Raw genomic sequence first — 19,126 nt, forward strand, 5'->3', positions numbered from 1 at the left:
CTTATTCACCCGAACTAACAAATCTTCCACTATCCCCTCGGGTATTAAAGTCATTTGGTCTGCCAGCTGCAAAGATATTGGCACCAACCTTATCTCTCCAATCTCCTTCTCCAGTTTCCTATAAATAAATAGAGGCATTAAGTTAATTGAGGCACTAGAATCACATAAAGACTTATCAAAATTAATAGAGCTTAATGAGCAAGGTATAGTAAAACTCCCTAGATCTCCACACTTTTGTGGGAGTTTGCTTTGCAATATCACGCTGCAATGCTCTGTGAGCTTGACAACTGAGGTCTCCTTTATTTTCCTCTTCTTTGTAAGGATCTTCTTCAAGAATTTGGCATAAGATGACATTTGTGAGAGCACTTATGTGAATGGAAATTTTACATGAACCTGTTTCAGCATATTCAGAAATCTTCCAAACTGGTTGTCCAGCTTTTCTCTTCTTTGCTTTTGAGGGAAGGGTAAAACATGCATATACTGGCTCTCTTCAGGTTCCTCCCTTCTCGAAGTTTCTCCCTTCTTCTTTTTCCCAGCTTTTATCTGGGCCTTCTTCTTTTTATCAACATCATTCTTCAGCTGCTCCCCACTTTCTTTTTCAAGTTTCACATCTTTTTGGATCGGGGTGGGATCTTTCAACACTTGCCCACTTCTCAGAGTTACATCATTCACTGTTTCTTTGGGATTTCTCTTAGTATTAGCGGGGAGAGTTCCTAGAACCCTCTTAAAAAATATTGTTGCAATCTGTCCTACTTGTCGCTCCAAGTTTCGCAAACCAGTGCCCAATTCTTTGATAGCTGCTCAATGATCATCCAACCTCTCATCTGTCTTGATAATGAATGCCTTCATTAGATCCTCTAGACCAGGCTGAATGGGTTGTTTAGGCTGAAAATCTGCCTCTGCTGATTTTGGTATACTGTAGCTCCTTGTCCCTGCGGTCTAGAGTTATTTTGTTGCCAAGTATTCGCACAGATGTGTTAGCATCAACCTGGTGAACACTAGTCGATCTTCTTCTTTCAACACTCTCAGAGGGCCACTGATTTGTATCTTCAAATAACTCATCAAGGATTGTGACTATCTCCTATGTAGTCTTCTTCATCAACGGGCCTCCAGCTGCATTGCTTAATGTTCCGCGTGAGGCCGGTGTCACTCCATCCCAAAAGTCCTGGAGTTGCATCCATAGTTCAATTCCACTATGTTGGCACTTTCGAAATCTCCTTAAACCTCTCCCATGCTTCAAAAATAATTTTCGTCTCTTTCTGGCAGAAGTTATGAATTTCTATTCTAAACTTGCCCGTTTTAGCTGAGGAGAAATATTTATTAAGGAATTTTCTGGTCATCTCCTCCCAAGTTCTGATCGATCCTGTGGGTAAGCTTCGAAGCCATTGCTTTGCATCATCTTTGAATGTGAAGGGGAATGCCCTTAAGTACACTGCATCTTGTGACACACCATTATATGGAAAGGTGTTCATAATCTCCTCGAAATCCATTAGATGTGTATTTGGATCTTCGTTTGGCTTCCCTCTGAAGACACAAAAGTTCCGAAGGGTTTGAAGCAACCCTTGCTTCAACTCGAAATTATTAGCTACAATTGGAGGTGGTCTCACACTTGATAAACCTTGATTGTAGACTAGTCTAGCATAATCGCCAAGTGGTCTCCCAAGCATGGGAGCTATATTTCCAAACTGGTCTACACCCAAGGGTTGATTTTGAAATATTCTACGACCCCTCTATTCTTTGTAAATAATCTGTGCATCTCTAATAACTGCTTCTTCAGCATCCCGTGCAGCTTGTTCTCGTCGTTGGGCTGCTTTTCTTGCAGCCAAATCTACATTGTTATCACCGTTCCCATCCATAAGTTCTTTGGTTAAGGATTGTCCAACCTTTTCTATTGTCTCGGTGAGATTTCTTTCCTTCCTCGGTTGTCGCAATTGTTTTTCAATTTCTGGCTCGTATGGTAGCACTTCCTTTGCAGAAGTTTGAGTCATGCGCCAATATTAACCTGTAACCTACGCACAGTCAAAGAACACCAACCGTAAAAAGAAAAAAATAAAATAAAAATAAAAAGAAAAATTCCTGAATTAGCACTACAAACTATTTCTAACACTATTGATTGCTAATCCCCGACAATGGTGCCAAAATTTGACAAGCTCAAAACACACACTTAAATTATGCTCGCCAGTCAAAGATAGTATAGTATAATATCGTATCCACAGGGATTGGAGTTAAACAATATTTTCGTAGTTTCTAGCTTGATTGTTGTCAAGGATGATCAACAATTTAGATTTCTATGATTAATAACTAAAATTAACTAAGAATCTAATGCTATTGACTAGTGACTATCGAAACAAAGATAAACAAGGAAGGTATTAGTGGGAGAAAATAAGGGTTGATAGGATAGGTGCAAGATAATTGGTTGGGATCTAACACTAGAAAATTCACTTCTAATTTTTAAGTGAGTATCTAGAATTCACTCAATTATTAGTTCAAACGTTCATCCAAAACTCCTCTCTCGATTAAGTCTTAACCTTACAAAATGAACCAATTTAAGCACGCGAAGATATGCAAGAATGTGTAGTGGATTGGTCTTTAGGAGAATCTCTTTCGATTATTCTCCTAACTAGGTTTAATCAATGATTCAACTAGCCTCTTTCGATTACTAAGAAGAATTAATGAACTCAACCAACAATATAATGCAAGGATATCACAAGTTATGCTTCTCTCGATTACATTAACAAGTGAATATAGATGCAACAATTAAATCATCCAAAAATGCTTCAATACATAAAACTAGAGTTATAATCCACAAACAATCATCGATACACCAAATCCATCAAACCCTAAAGGGAACTACCTCATAGATATGGAGAAATTCATCACAAATAAAGTTAAAGTGGAGGAAAACATAAATTCAATCCAAACTCGGGTCTTGAGTGAGGAAGGGATGATGAAATCCTTATGGTTTTGGTCTTCCAACTCCTCCTTAGCCTCTTTAGGTCGAATATGTGTTAAAAGTCCAGAAAATAATATTTTTCATGTATTTATACCAAGTAGGGTCGGGCCCAAACGAAATCACCTTTTTCTAGCCTAAATAGGGCATTTACTCTATAAACATTGCACAGACACACCGCATGGGGCGACGCGCCATGCAGGGAATTAGTGGGGAAATCCAAAGAGATGAAATCTGTCAGACAACATGATTTGTACAGCCGCCCCACGCACCACAGTTGTGGACTTTTCTTAGAGTACGACTCAAATCTCAATTTTTGACGTCCAGACTTGGTCCTTGACCCCCGAACACGATCCCGGCTTAATCCCTTGGGCTTTTACTTAGAATTTAAAGCTCCAAATAGCTCAAATTTATTCCATAACATCTACATAGCTCGGAATCACTCTTACAAGGCATAAAACTCACAATTAGTGCAAAACTCTATCAATTAAAGCTCAAAACAAGTAAAGTGCAGTGAATTAGAGTGCAATAAGCGACTAAAATACGTAATTATAGCCTACCATCATCAACAAAAGCGGCAAATGCATGAAAATTGAGCCCAAATTGGGAAGACCTATATAGGGTTCGAGGCATCGCTGGGAAAGGAGCATACAAGTTGGAAACCATGGATGGCAAGGTATTTTCGTCGAACTAGAATGCAGTCCATTTGAAGAAGTATTACTTCTAAAACGAAGAAAAGGCCAACGGTTAGGTATCGCGCAAGTTCTATTTTATTTTGTTATTTTGAATTTTACTAACTATTTTAGATGATAGGCAAAAAGCTGACCCATATCAAAAGATGATATTAAACCCGAAAGACACGCGGAACACTGAATTATTCCCCGTATAGGTTACAAATTTTCTGATGGGAAAAGGGTTATGCAGTCATCATCTAAGAAATTAACTCCGAGTCCCGTTTGTATTTTTCTTTTTAGAGAAAGGACCAAAATAAAGGAGTGATCCAGTGTTCGAGATTTCATACTTCAAAACTCCAACATTTGGGGGGGGGGACTATGCATATAGAAGGAAGAAAAAGGAACCACGGGCATAGTTCAGCCTGAATCAAAACCTTGAAGAAACCCTTGAAAACTTTTCAAAGGAGTTCGAACTCGCAAAAATGATGCAAGATATTTTCACGAGTTTTTAGGTTAAGGCCATAAATTTAGTCACGAGAGAATTAGAACCGAATTCGTAAACCTGCTACAAGGAAAGTAGTTATGAATGTGTTGTATGAACAGTTATGAAAATGATGTACGAAATTTATTTGAAAGTTCAAAGCATAAAACTTCTTCAAATTATTTCTCTTTTCATATCTACGTCATGTTTCATATATTTGCACCAATATGAAGATAAGACGTCATCTTCATCAGTGTCGGTAATATAAAAAGGCCCTCTTTTATAAAAACCCATGTATATCGAAGTCACAGTCTATTAAAGCATTTTAAGTGCAAGAGAAAGCTAAAATATTATAAGGGCAGAAAACCTAATATGCGGCAAAAACAATAAAGATATTTATATCATAACCCCAAAGAATAGCGGCAGTATTTATGACATAACCCCAAAAATATAGGGGTAGAAAAAATAAACCTTCCAAAAAAGTTGTCCAAAAAATAAAAAGGAGTTCCAAGCAAAAACCAACAAACACACTTTTGACAAAAAGTCTAGAAAAGGAGAAAAGCTAAGGAGCATCATTAACGGGAGAAGAAGGATCAACTTGGGGAGAAGAGGGTTGAACATCAGCTTCGCCAGGAACAAGTACATCACCATCACCCTTAGAATCTTCGTCTTCAGATGTGAAAAAGCTTTGACGTTGCTGAGTTTGTTCAATTGCTTCTACGGCCTTAGCAGTCTCAGCGTTAAGGTCAAAACCTTCATTGCTGGCATCATTTAAAGTCTCGAGGCGAGTGTTCAAAAAAGTCCAACTAACATCCAACGATGACTTATCCTCGAGGGCTTCATAGTCCTTCTCCCACTGATCAATTTCAGCTCTCAGCTCTTCTATTTCTGCTTCTGAGGCTTCGTAAGCTGTCTTCAAAGGAGCAAGAGAACTTTCCAAGATTTGAATTTTATCTGTAGAGGTATGGAGATCTTCTTGAGCTTGGGTAAGTGTTTGAACCAATTCACCCGCGTAAACCTCTTTTTGATTAAGGATTTCTTTCAAACTCTTTATCTCTTTAGTAGCTTTGGAAAGTTGTTCAACAAAAGAGGATTCCAGTCTGTCCTTATCCTTCTCAACTTGACTAGAAGAAGCTTTTAGAACCGCTAACTCAGTAGATACCATTCTCATTTGCTGTTCCAAAGCTTATTTCTCTTCTGCAAGAACGTCCTTTTCCAACTGAAGACCTTCAAATTGTTCTCTCCAGTTATCAACTACAGTACGCAATTCAATTAGTTGCTTATCAGTCCAAGAGACCCTTTTCATAAGCTCTGTGCCTATCAAATTAATCTACAAAAAAGAAGGAGAGTTACGGATGAAGAAAAGGAAGGAAGACAATGTAAGTAAATTTATACCTTAAGAGAATAATGAATAATTTCATTCATTAAGGTCAAGGAACTGTGACCCTCTAACTTCTTCTTCTCCACGGGTAACAATGGCTTCAACCACACATCAGTTTGTACCGACTTCCTCAATAAATTTCCACCCTCGGGGACTTCAATCATAACCTTTTTCATTTCCTGCCCGCTATTAGAAGGCTTAGCTTCTACATGAGAAGCAACATCGGGAGCAACCATTGGAGTAACACCAGGAAAAGACACAAGGAGGTTGATAGTAGATAAAACTGGAAGGGAAGCAAGTGGCAATTCTTCAGAAACAGGCCCGGGGCCTTCTTCACCCTCAAAGACATATGCAAATAACCTTTCAAAAAGATTTGATGGGGGATTAGCTATGTTACCAGTGTCTTCATCAGAAATTTCTAAAGGGGTATTCTCCGGCTCATCAAGGAGTCTGAAGGGAATTGAACTTGATGGGGGATCATGAGAGACAAGGGTTTCATCATCAGAAACCACGCGTCTCCTGACATGCGGTTTTCTCACCAAAGAACCTTCTTCTATATCCTCTTCATCATCAGACCCACGAGCTTCGACAGTTTTCCTCTTGGAGGAAGAAACATTCAAAATCCGTTCTTGAGCAAGACTTACAAAAAGCCTGGTTGATAGAACAGATGCGGGGCTAATGCCACGAATAGCAAAACCTAATAAAAATGGGGGATGGGGGGGGGATGATGAAAAATTTATGTATAAACAAGTAAAGGAGGAGAGGAACTGCAAAGATAAAGAGTACAGCGAGTCTTCACTTTCCAACCGAATTTCTATGAAAGAAATTTCCAAGATCTTTTGTCCATAGGAGCAGCAGTCAATAGTTTTTCTACCCAAGCACGGAATTTTTTCAAAGACTTCCATGGTTGCTGAAAAAATGAATATGTGGTTACATGAAGGAATTCAAGGCATCAAAGGAAAAAAAAAACTTACGTGCAAAGTTTTATGTTTTTGGAAAAGACATGCTTTCTTCACCCACTAACCCACTAGTGGGGGGAACAACAAAGCAGGTGTACCAGCCACGGTCATGGTCATCCTCATGGATAACTAAAACCCTTTTACTTCTAGCCACGAGGGAAAAGACCCCTTTACGAAACAACTTGGGAGAGAAGATGAAGTAAGTGACGGAAGGTAAAAGGAATGAAAACCAAATCCGACAAATAGCGAAGACATGCCACAGCCCTCCACATGATAGGACCAATTTGGCCAAGGCAAATATTAAAATAACGACAAAACTCGATGATCACTAGATCAATGGGAGGCTTAAACCCTAAAGTGAAAGGGTAGGTATAAACCAAAAAAAGCCAGCATAGTAAGAGGTGATTCTTTGATTGGCACCAGAGATTAAAACTGGGAAATCTAGTATCCAATGACATCCTCATTGAACTAAAGAAAGAAGACCAGGAGTGATTAAACTTGGGCAAAGTTCAGCAGGGTTAAGGGAAGCTATAGAAGAAACTCGATTCTTCATAGTCTCACGATCTAACACAAAAGAAATCTCTTGAGGAACAATCTCAGAAACCGTAGGCTCACACATAGGTTCATCAGGTCCCTATTTCTAGAAGAAGATCTAGGGGTCAAAGGAGCCCTAGGTCTAGAAGAAGATGGCATGGCGGAACTACTTTGAGAAGTAGAACCTCGAGTAGATAACGAACCAAGGCTGCAGAGTCTACCACCTCTCCTATCCCTAGTAAGGGCAGTAGAAGGAGCAAGCTCGTCAACGATCACAACTTTGCGAGGGTCTGGTGTTGAAGAAGACATATTTAACAAAGAAAATACGAAGGAAAGGTACAAAAATACGAAGAAGGGTTAAGATGATGGATACAGAGAAGAAGGAAGAAGGTTTCAAGAAATCAAAAGGTATGAAGTATTTATAAGGAGATACAATTTTCGTTAAAATTGGTCATTATGAAGTGTCATAATGGAACCGTCACTTCATGACTGACGCAGCCGTAGAAAAAATCCTAAAAACGCTTAGAAACTGCAGAACCAATCATAAGAAGCCACGTGGCATGGGCATTAAATGAACGTGACATACGTCACATCGATTATGAAGGAGGCATAATGATACTCGAGAAACGACGGAAAAGAATTTCCGCCATAAAAACTTACCACTTCCCGAATATTCAGTGGGGGGACTATCTGCATTGATGGAAAAAGACATAACACATGGACTATCAACAAGATGATGAGGCATGGTATGTGGAACATAGATGTAAGGACAAGTGGCGTTCTTAATTAGATGAGTTAAATAATGTGGAAAAGGCACGTGAGGAACACCCACGAGGTTACACTGAGGAACAAACCCTGACCTGGCAGCTGTAAAAGGAGAAACAAGAACGAAATGAATAAAGACTGTGACGAAGGGAAGATACACGAACCTGTCATAAAGAAGGAATGAAAATTAGTGCAGTTACAAGGAATCTTTAATCATAAATATTTCCGTTATAGTTGTACATGGTAACAGGCAATCAAGGCAATTAATACCATTAGTGAGCCCAAATTAAGTAAGAGAACCATTATAATTGTATGCTCATATATAAGGACTGAAATCTCATTTGTCATGGAAAGAAACGATTATTACTGAAATTTATCCGGTTATTCTTTGCTTTATTCTCAAAGTTCTAAGTCGTAATTTTGGGAGTGATTATCATTTCATTTCATATTTTCTTTGTCAATTATTTTCATTCCTTGATCTATTTTTTCAAATTATTGGGAAAGTTAAGTAAATCTTGGTTATGAGTAACCCGATTTCTTCTAGATATTGACTTTGACCGAAAAATCTATTTTTGGATTAAACAAACAATATAGTTGTCAACTTTCCAGGAAAAACTTTTACCTATCAAGATTTTGACAGTCGCTCTGCGAGATGTCTGGTAATCCTTGACTTGGTGTTCGAATTGTAAGTCTCAGAGACTCACGTATAAAGAGATGATAACGCGAGAGATAGAGCTAACTAAAAATGTTTACAGGTCTTGGCATGCTATGGAGAATGAAAGGTTCAGCAGTTTCTTTTATAGGCCATAAAGAGGACTTGCAGAAAATTTTCATCTTTGTGAAGTTATTCTTAGAATGAAAAAGTAGTTCCCCATATAACCATTTGATAAAGAGCCAATGTTTCATTGATAGAATGGAAAAGGGCCAACAATACCCCTAACGTATTGAAAATGATTCAAAAATATTCTTTGTTAACCTTTTGGTTCGCAAATGTCCGTAACGTTTATTTTTGGGCTCAAACTTACCCCTCTATCTAACAGAACTAGCCTGGTCAGTTTTTTAACTTTAACTTCACCATGTGATATTTCCTTAACCAGTCACGTGTATTATTTGTATTAAATAAAATCCACATGTATCTTTTAAAATATCCAACGACCATGACCCGCTCCTATATATTTGAACGGTCGGCTAAAAATAATTATATTTGCTAGTTAAATATATAAAAAATATACATTGATTATATATAAAAATATGTATATTATACATTAATATTTTAATATATATTTTACATGATATTATTTTTAGGAGAAATTATACGGTGTAGTTTTCCCTTCAAATTTTATAGATCTTAATAAGTTTAACAAATATAAATTTTAATTTGCAAACATAAAAATGATAATGTTCTATTTGTATGACCTTCTAAAGGAGAAGCAAAGAAACAGATGGAAAGGAAATTCTTTAAAACCATTAATTATATACACATCCAACTGCTTAGCCCATTAATGGACTTCACTTGATCTTTTCAATGAGAACTAATAGTGTTTTAATATATAACGATAGAGCTAAAATATTAGCAAAAACTGTCGTTTCATTGTCAGATTTACTTAATAAATTCGAGTTATAGATCATAATTAATAGGGAAAACTACACCGTATAATTTCTCCTAAAAATAATGTCATGTAAAATATATATTAAAATATTAATGTATAATATGCATATTTTTTATATATAATCAATGTATATTTTTTATATATATATATTTAACTAGCGAATATAATTATTTTTAGCCGACCGTCTTATATAGGAGCGGGTCAGAGTCGTTGGGTATTTTAAAAGATACATGTGGGTTTTATTTAATACAAATAATACACGTGGCGGGTTAAGAAAATGCCACATGGCGAAGTTAAAGTAAAAAAATTGACCAGGTTATTTCGGTTATATATAGGGGTAAGTTTGAGCCCAAAACCAAACGTTAGGTGCATTTGCGGACCAAAAGGTTAACGTAGGGTATTTTTGAGCCATTTTCAATACGTTAGGGGTATTGTTGGCCCCTTTCCGTTGATAGAAAGAAGAGTGCCGAGTTCAATGTAGCATGGCCTCTCACTTAGAGCCATTTTCCGGAGAAAAATAAAAATGCTTCAATAATAGGGAATAGAAATACTTTTGGTGAATAGTACTACTAGTAATTACTATGACAGCAACAATTTGTTATTACTTCTTTTTACTGATAAAATTGATATGTAGGTAGGCTGCCAACGGATATCCTCTCCTTGGAGTATAGCCCCTAAAACCACATAACCTCATTGGAGATCCTACAGCAGCTATATCATAACCAGAGTTACTGTTCTATAAACTCCATAACTGTTTCACTTTGTTGAATAATTTTATGAAAGATTTATTTGTCTGCGATCACCTTTGAGGTTGTCGTACAGAGCAAGATTGAGGTTGTCGCACAATGTATATTTGATCACCATAACTGTTTTCATGGTAAATGTCCTGATTACGGTGCCAAGTCCATAATGCATGGGTTGAATTTACCATCTGCACATATGAATGGAGAAGAGAAAATGTTAAACAAAGGTTGACAATGGTAAATATGAAACATAAGTATTTGTTATCAGAAACAGAATAAGTTCTGTAGCTTTGAAATACAAAGTGGCACAGCAGCAATGGCAGGTTATTTACTATTTAACAGTATCTTGGTATAGACTAATAGCTTTCTTTAACTTGATGAAAGAGGCTTGTTTGACATCAAGGTGAATAAATTATACACAGAGATGAAACTTGAAGAGGAGAGAATTAAACATGTGGCAGTCAAAAGAAAAGTAGTAAAGCTAAAGCTCTGGCTTTACCTCCAATATCCCGTGGCCGAAGCTGCTCTCTCTATATGCACTCCATTCCGGTTGTCTGTCCCAGCAAAATTTACCTTTAGCAGGTCCACTGGAAAAGTTCATGTGACATACACCACCAAATTCTGGAATGTTGTCACTTGGTGAAGGACATTTCCCGGGATCATCTGCATAATCAACATCAACTTTCTCTATATTGCCACCATCTCCTACTGTTATATAAACAGGGCCGCATGGATCTAATGTATAGTTATAGACTCGATTCATTCGCTCATATGCATGTACCTGACATGAAATACACAACTTAAGTTAAAATGAGAAACCTATCTTTTCGTGAAGAAATTCTACTCAAATGTTTTCATGAAATCTTAAATCCTTATAGCTAGGTTGTCAATTGTTACAGGAACATGTTTTTTTTTTAAATTTAACAAAAGATCTTTCTTATATCACTACTTTCTGCAATCAATCATGATTGTCCTATGAGCTATAATATGATCCGATAAAAAGACAGAAAATAAGTCAATATAGCTTCTTATTTTAAGTGATTTAGTTCATTGTATTGTGATAGGTGGAGTGTTAGAAAACCTCACTAAGAACTGAGATCATTAATTTGTTTATTTATAGTCAACCATTAGGAGTGTAATTCATCTTACATGACCAGAGAAAACAATATCAACACGATACGTATAGAGGATTTCTTCCATTTCCTGCCTCATGCACTCAAATTCTTGGTAGTGTGACGAATAGCTATTGTACCAAGGAGAATGCCATGCAGCCACTAACCAAGGAGTCATGCCACGGTCTACTTTCTCCAGATCATCCTGAAGCCAAGCATACTGAGCACCTGATACAAGTTAAACTAAAAACCACATCATATTTGTAGCATGATCTTTCTTTATGGAAGTATATCAGAAGTGAAGAGGCAGTGACTGAAGATACTGAAGTGAAAAATGAAAAATGATTTATTAACTCAAGCAATATAATTGCTTACTGGTCTGATTATAGTCAACATAGGCTCCTAGCATGATGAAATGGACTCCTCCAGCATTAAAAGAGTAGTAAAAGTTACTGTTAGAGCCAGATTCCTTTGAAGGAACAGCAAATCTTGTCAAGTACGACTGGAATGTGAGGCCTGCTACTTGAGGCTCAATCTCATGGTTTCCTTCAATAACCATCATTGGAACTCTTGAGATCAGCGGTTCCATAAACCTGCAACTCCAGTTTATTCAGTTCAAATTTCTCTCTTTGCTTCAATTAGTAATGCACCACAAAGAATCATATTCAGATTAGCTTGTTTCAAATCCAACCACTTCCAATTTTTCACTTTATTTTCCATTTTCTTATCTCATAGGTGTATATAATAGGCTCTGCAGCAGTTTGTCGTTCCACAATGGTATCACTTTGATGAGCACTCAATAAATAGTGTAACTGGCATCAACTCAAACTTCACACCCGAAACAGACTATTGCATCCCTCATGCTCAACAATTACATTTATATGTATATTGTCTGCCCTAATCATGGCTACAACTTATGATTTGGCCATCAAAATAGGCACCTAAGTTGGCCATTTAGATGATTCTGCTCACAACACATCTAGCTTTAACAAAACGGCATTGTTACAGCGGAACACAGAATATTTTGTGCAATGTAGAACAACAAATTCAGTTATTATCTTGAGTTCAAATATCTATAAAGATGAGAAAAAATTCTACTTTCTTCAACTAAATTCTCCATGTAAGATTAGAAACTAAAGAGAGAACAACATTCAGTTGCAAGACATATCAGCAGAAGCTGACTATTTGTATCAATTTGCCATAGCAAAAGACAATTCTATATAGCATTAATAGCGATAGTGCAAGACAGGAGGCTTCTCATCAAGAAAGATATAGAGAAAGGGCAGAAAAGTTTTAAAAGACAAAAGGAGATTAGTTAAGTGAGAAAAAGAATAGACGACCTTCCCCATCCATCCCATCGAGGTTGATATGTCTCTCTGATGGGTGCATCTGGAAACTGACAAGAAAAACATGAAGCTCCTTTACCACCCGTTGTAAGGTATTGATTCGCATAAGTTAAATCTCCGACCATCAGAATCATGGAAGGATCATTCGTTATGAGATGATCAATGGTTGTGGTTGTATTGCTTGTAAGACCCAAGTCGCCAACAACTGCTATTCGCCGTGGATACTTGTAAGGTGCAGGCAATGGGAAGGTCTCAAATTCAAGCTCCTTACTCATTGCTGCTAAAGAACTATCCCCACACTTGTAATAATACTTTGTCTCAGGTTCAAGACCTAGGGAAGGAAAGAAAACACTCATTTTCCGATCAGAAAAAAAATAATTACATATTGCATTTTTCTCCTTGTGATCTATATGATTCTTCCACATCCAGTTTAGTAATTTACCCAATAAGACAAGTATGCTGGATGCACCAAAACACACAGATTAGCTTTTGGTTCTCCTATTGATTAATTAGAGATAACTAGTGGCACGGAGCAAAGCAAAGATATGTGGACGGAGAGGAGAACTAGCAATCATGGATCGCTTTAACTAATGCAATATACGCACATTTAAGTTATCATTCACTGTAACGGCTCATAATTCCGAGGCAATATTCAGCACCATATATAGATATATAGCGAACTGGTTTACCATATATCTATATAATATACCACTCAAATTCAGGGGATTACGACTGTAGGACCCTGCCACTTAAATTTGCATATAGAAACTTGAAACCAGAAGGAGTTCTTTGTGAAGCTCACTTGTTTAATATGTACCATTCTACTCACTCTTCCTTTTGGACTTCTTTTTCCCTTTGATTAGCTTACCACAGTTAAGATGAATTGATTGTCTTATTAGAGTAAAATACCATCTAACAAACAAGAAATGGTAACAATTGTAGCCCCTGTTACTTATATAAACTGCCAAACAATTCAGGATTTAATCTACATTTTCAGAGAAGGAAGTTTTGGTGATTGAATTTTCTAATAACCAAAGGTAATTTAAATTGTTCCCTATATCTACTTGACTTTTTAAGGCAAAACCGTGCCCACTCGTCAGCTAAAAGATAATTCTTCCAATTGCAGCATAAACAAAAGTATCAAAACCTGGTCTAATTTATCGTCCAAATTAAGTTACAACATTAAAAATAGTGAATTTTCGCAAGAACACATTCTTTTATCAACACGGATCTCATTTTCAAGCTGGAAAAGGCAAGATATTGTTAGCAAAGGGAACATACAGAAAACCTTACCATCAATCTTCACATGATGAATGATGCCAGAGGTGTAGTTCCATAGCCCTTCAAATGGATACAACTGACTGTAAACTACTGAAACCCCAGTTTTTTTCATTGTGTACTTCCCACTTTCCCTACCATACCACACCTCACTTGCTACTGTTGTTGGATCATGTGGAGTCACATTTAGACCAATCTGAGCTTCTCCTAAAACCAATCACAAGAAACCACAAAACTACTTTAAAACAACTTGAACAATCAAATCCATCTAAATTACTAGCGATATTGCGACTGCTACACTTCATGGTCTGAGCATCCCCTCAAAACCAATTGGAAAGCCAACAAAGCCGAAACATATAATATAAATCACCATGGAAACTTTTTTATAACTTGAGCAAAGTAAACCAACCTAACTGAATATAGCATACACAATTTCCAAAAACGAAAAGCCAAACGCAACCATACAACAAACTTTAATGAATTAAAGTTTTAAGCACTGAGAGTGTAAAACGTATACACCTTCAGCGAGATTTGACAAGCGCAAACAGTTTATCCAACCTCTACATATTTAGTGCATAACATTTACTTTAAGTTGACTTTAAGTGACCAGATTGTGTAAATACTCTTTATATTCATAAAAATCAACTCATTAAACTAGCTTGACCAATTATATTCATCTAACTTAAAATATGTTATTTCAATTGGTATACATAATTCCTTGATCTGGGAATCCCCTAAAAACCAATGAAAAGCCACCCAGGTAAAAATGGTAGAAAAACCAATTAATCATTCCGTGCAAGAGTCTAAGTTCTATGGACTGACGGTATAGAAAGATAATGGCAGATAACTCTATTTAATAGCAGCGAAGTGGTGTAAAAACTTCATTACACTATCAGTATATATAACGTAAATCCTATGTGCAATCTCAGTAATTAACCAGTAATTAAGTAACTTGAACAAGATTTAAAAGTTAGGAAACCAAATGAAGCAGAGAAGAGTGGAATCACAAACCAGAAACCCAAGAAACCCACATAGAAGTAGGAGATGATGACAAGGCAAGAGCAATCTGTTCTGGAAAAAATGAAGTCACATTTCTCTTAAGCCTTGGATGTTCCATTGCCAAATCATCACTTCCTTTACGCAATGAAGGATCAAATCTGGTAGTTACTGGCTTAAACGGCCCATCCAATGTTGTGGGTATGCTGTCTTTAGTTGCAACTATTACAAGAAACTGAAAGCAGTAAAGTGTTATACAAATTTTACCAACTTCCTTAATCATCATCTTTAGCTCTGAAACCAACTGGATTTTCTTGAAATGTTTAACATGAAATATAATATTCAATTGTTTGTTAAGTTGGTTGAAACACTTAATTCAGCTCATTTGAAAAGCCTTTTGTCTTCAGCCCAAAAGCTAAACACATAAAATCTTGGTTTGGAAGATGTCAGACAATGGTATTTAAAGAGTAATTTAGTTTCTATATTTCCGCTCCAATTTGAAGTCAATATATAGATACTGATTTTAGTCTAAACTGGAAAAATAGAACTAAGAAGAAAAAATATAAAAGAGAATTAACTTAGTAGATACTCTAAATATTCTAGATAAGAAAGAAAATAAATACTACTCCTATAAGATTCTACATAACAAGGAAATATATTAATTATAAGGAAATTAATTTACACCTAATATAGCTCATGCTGATAAAGGATTATGTTGAACTGATATAAGTGTTTCCCGAAAATAGTTTAATTTATTAGACGAAATCATTCATATAATTTCATATGGTAGTAAGAAACACAATGATTTTATCGGATAATTGACATCTAGCAATAAAGTATTTCCTTAAAATAGTTTAATTTATTTAGAAAATATAATTCATATAATTTTAGGCTCTATTATAATTCGCATCCCTGCATAACTCATTTCTGATCCAAATACTTCCTTAGTTAATAGAAAATAACGGAGGCTATACATGAAGAAACATGTCATAAATCTTAAATAAATTAAATTAGGTATTTTTTTCATTTTGTTATAAATAATATTAAGAGTGAATGTCCATGTATTATGAAATTACCAAGTGGCATGACTTTCAACAAGTGTCAAGACTTTCAACAAGTGACAAACTTTTCAACAAGTGTCAAGACTTTGGATAAGTTGCCAAATCCTTTCATGCAAAAATGCCTATAAATAAGCCCAAACACTTGAAGAATAATATGAAGAAAAGTTTATTAATTATCTCCCTCAAAATTCCTCTTGTTTTACTTTATTTTCTATTATTCCATAATACGTTATTAGTACGAGACTCTACCATCTCAAGAAGCTTTTTGAGAAGACTAAGGTATAATTTTTCTTATCTTTTAATTATGACTGATATTATGAAAAAAAAGTTCGTTGCCCTTGAAATTTCGGGCAGGAACTATATGTCATGGGTGTTGGATGCTGAAATCCATTTAGATGTAATGGGTCTTGGAGACGCCATTAAAGATAAAAATAAAGTATCTACCCAAGACTGTGCTAAGACCTTGATTTTCTTGCGTCATCACCTTGATGAAGGGTTGAAAATAGAATATCTCACAGTCAAACATCCACTTGTTTTGTGGAATGGCTTAAAGGAACGATATGACAACTTAAAATTGGTCACACTTTTTCACGACCCCAATTTCCCTCCGTAAGATGTCGTTATGGCACATAGTCTCTAAGACTAGGTAAGCCTAACAATTTGCGGAATAACTGAATAATAAATTGAACTCCAATCTCAACACATAATATATAAATAAAAGCTACGATTTAATAATGACAACTCCCAAAACCCGATGGAAATAAGTCACAAGCTTCTAAGAGAAAATACTAAGTGTCTTTATACATCAAGTATAAAGAGAATAAGGAAAACGATATAAGAAGGATAGAGGGGGACTCCGAGGTCCGCGGACGCTGACAGATATACCTTGAAGTCTTCACATACAGTCCAACTCACTAGTATCTGGCCTAGTAGGAAAAATCTGGATCTGCACAAAAGAATGTATAAAAGTGTAGTATGAGTACACCACAACGGTACCCAGTAAGTGCCAAGCCTAACCTCGGTAGAGTAGTGACGAGTTCAAGTCAGGGCCCTGTTGGTTTGAAAGAAAAGTAAGGAAGAAGATATAATAATATTTGAAATGACTGAAAATTTAAACAACGAAAAACTTCAGAAAATAACAGCTCAGCCAATAGGGGAAAATAATAGGGGCGCTCCTGAGGTACTGCCTCGTAGTCCCAAATGTAAGCATGCATGAAGGGGGGAGGGGGGAGGGGGGGATCTCCCGAGGTACCGCCTCGTAGCCCCAAAGTAAATATGCAAGACATGGGGGATCTCCCGAATAAACGCCTCGTAGTCTCAAAGTAAATAGTACAAGGGGATCTCCCGAGGAACTGCCTCGTAGTCCCAAAGTAAATATGCAAGACATGGTGGATCTCCCGAGCAACTGCCTCGTAGTCCCAAAGTAAATACGCAAGACAAGGGGATCTCCTGAGGAACCGCCTCGTAGTCCCACAGTAAATATGCAACAGATAACCGAAGGAATAACGAATTTACAGCAAGAAATCTTACAGTTAAAGCTTTAATTCAAATCAAGGGAAGCAAGTAATTCAACTAAGCATGTTGCACAAATTGAAAAAAATAGTTAAGGCACGTAGACATGCGATACTAGGCTTAACATGATCACTACATGTGCTAAGACAACTTAGTTAAGGAATTTAAAAGGAATCTACTCATCAAAAATCGAAAATTTTACAAATAGCCCGTGTATGCACTCGTCACCTCGCATACACGGAGCTCATATATCACAAATTGTTATAACATTACCAACCCCTAAGGGGAGGTTCCCCAAAACAAGGTTAGACAAGTCACTTACCTCAAATCTCGCTCAATCAATCGATAATGATACTTTTCCCTCGATTCTCCCACTCCGAATGGCCCAAATCTAGCCAAAAGCAATTACATAATATGAATACAACTACAAGAAACTAATTTAAATTATAGATCTACGACTTTAGCAAAGAATCAAAAAATCGCCCCAAAAGGTCGACCCGGACCCACGTCTCGGAATTGGGTAAAAGTCACAAAATACGAACACCCATACCAAAATTACCAAAATCCGACACCAAGTCACCACTCAAATCTCCAAATTAAACTCTCCGAATCCCTAGTCTCAAACTCCTAAATTCCACCTTAAACATACACAATCTAGGTGAGAAAATCAATGGCGAAACAAGATTATTGATCAAAAATAAGAACAAGAGACTTACCTCAAGAAATCCCTCGAAAATGCTCTCAAAAATCGCGAAACTCGAGCTTAAAATGTCCAATAATGATAAAAATTCCGAACCCTTGTATTTAAGTGTTTTGCCGAGCACTTTCGCTTCTGCAAAAACTTAGCCGTATCTACGGCATCGCAGAAGCGACAACTTATCCACTTCTGCGGCTACCCTCGCACCTACGGTCTCCTCATCCGTTCCTACGGGCTCCCAACCGCTTCTGCGGTCCCAGCTTCCTCGCCCATTCCCGCTTCTACGGCTCACAGCCGCTTTTGCGGGTGCGCATCTGTGCATACTCATCCGCTTCTACGGACATGCCTCCCAAGCACTCGTCCGCTTCTACGATCACTCTTCCGCAGAAGCGACTCCGCTTCTACGGCCTTCACGTCGCATCTGCGACCACTGATCAATTCCCCCAGCCCCGCATCTGCGTCCAATTGCTCGCTTCTGCGGGCTCGCACATGCGGTCAATCTTGCGCATGTGCGATTACACCAGAACTAGTGCCTTCAGCTATTCTCCCAAATCTAAATTTGATCCGTTAACCATCCGGAATCCACCCGAGGCCCCCGGGACCTCAACCAAACTTACCAATAGGTCCTAAATCATTATACTGACTTAGTTGAACCTTTAGATCACATCAAACAATACTAAAAATATGAATTGCACATCGATTCAAGCATAATGAACTTTAAAACTTCAAACTTCTACATTCGGCGCCGAATCCTATCAAATCAAGTCCGTTTGACCTCAAATTTTGCACACAGTTCATAATTGACATTACGGGCCTACTTCAACTTCCGGAATTGAAATCCAACCATGATATCAAAAAGTTCACTCCCAGTCAAACTTCCCAAAGACCATCCAATTTTCCAACTTTCGCCAATTAACGTTAAAATGACCTACAGACCTCCAATTCAACATCCGAACATGATCCTAAGACCAAAATCATCCTACAGAGCTATTGAAACCATCGAAAATCCATTCCGGAGTCGTCTTCA

At 37.1% G+C, this 19,126-nt stretch overlaps 1 protein-coding gene and 1 non-coding gene across 2 annotated transcripts; one reads left to right on the top strand and one right to left on the bottom strand.

Moving 5' to 3' along the window:
• Positions 1-1,187: 1,187 nt before the first annotated feature.
• LOC142168510 (small nucleolar RNA R71) lies at positions 1,188-1,292 on the top strand. The gene has a single exon (XR_012698367.1). It is a non-coding gene; the product is annotated as a small nucleolar RNA R71 (small nucleolar RNA).
• An 8,599-nt stretch (positions 1,293-9,891) lies between these two features.
• Positions 9,892-15,349, bottom strand: LOC107773532 (purple acid phosphatase 23-like). The gene is made up of 7 exons (XM_016592939.2): positions 14,845-15,349; positions 13,849-14,040; positions 12,550-12,886; positions 11,585-11,802; positions 11,247-11,437; positions 10,597-10,878; positions 9,892-10,285 (listed from the first exon to the last, which is right to left on the bottom strand). Exons 1-7 carry the CDS (start codon positions 15,113-15,115, stop codon positions 10,154-10,156), a joined length of 1,623 nt encoding a protein of 540 aa, XP_016448425.1. The 5' UTR covers positions 15,116-15,349; the 3' UTR covers positions 9,892-10,153.
• Between the last annotated feature and the right edge of the window lie 3,777 nt (positions 15,350-19,126).

This window comes from Nicotiana tabacum, chromosome 13 (assembly GCF_000715075.1).
Source record: "Nicotiana tabacum cultivar K326 chromosome 13, ASM71507v2, whole genome shotgun sequence".
In the NCBI taxonomy this organism is placed as follows: Eukaryota; Viridiplantae; Streptophyta; class Magnoliopsida; order Solanales; family Solanaceae; genus Nicotiana; species Nicotiana tabacum.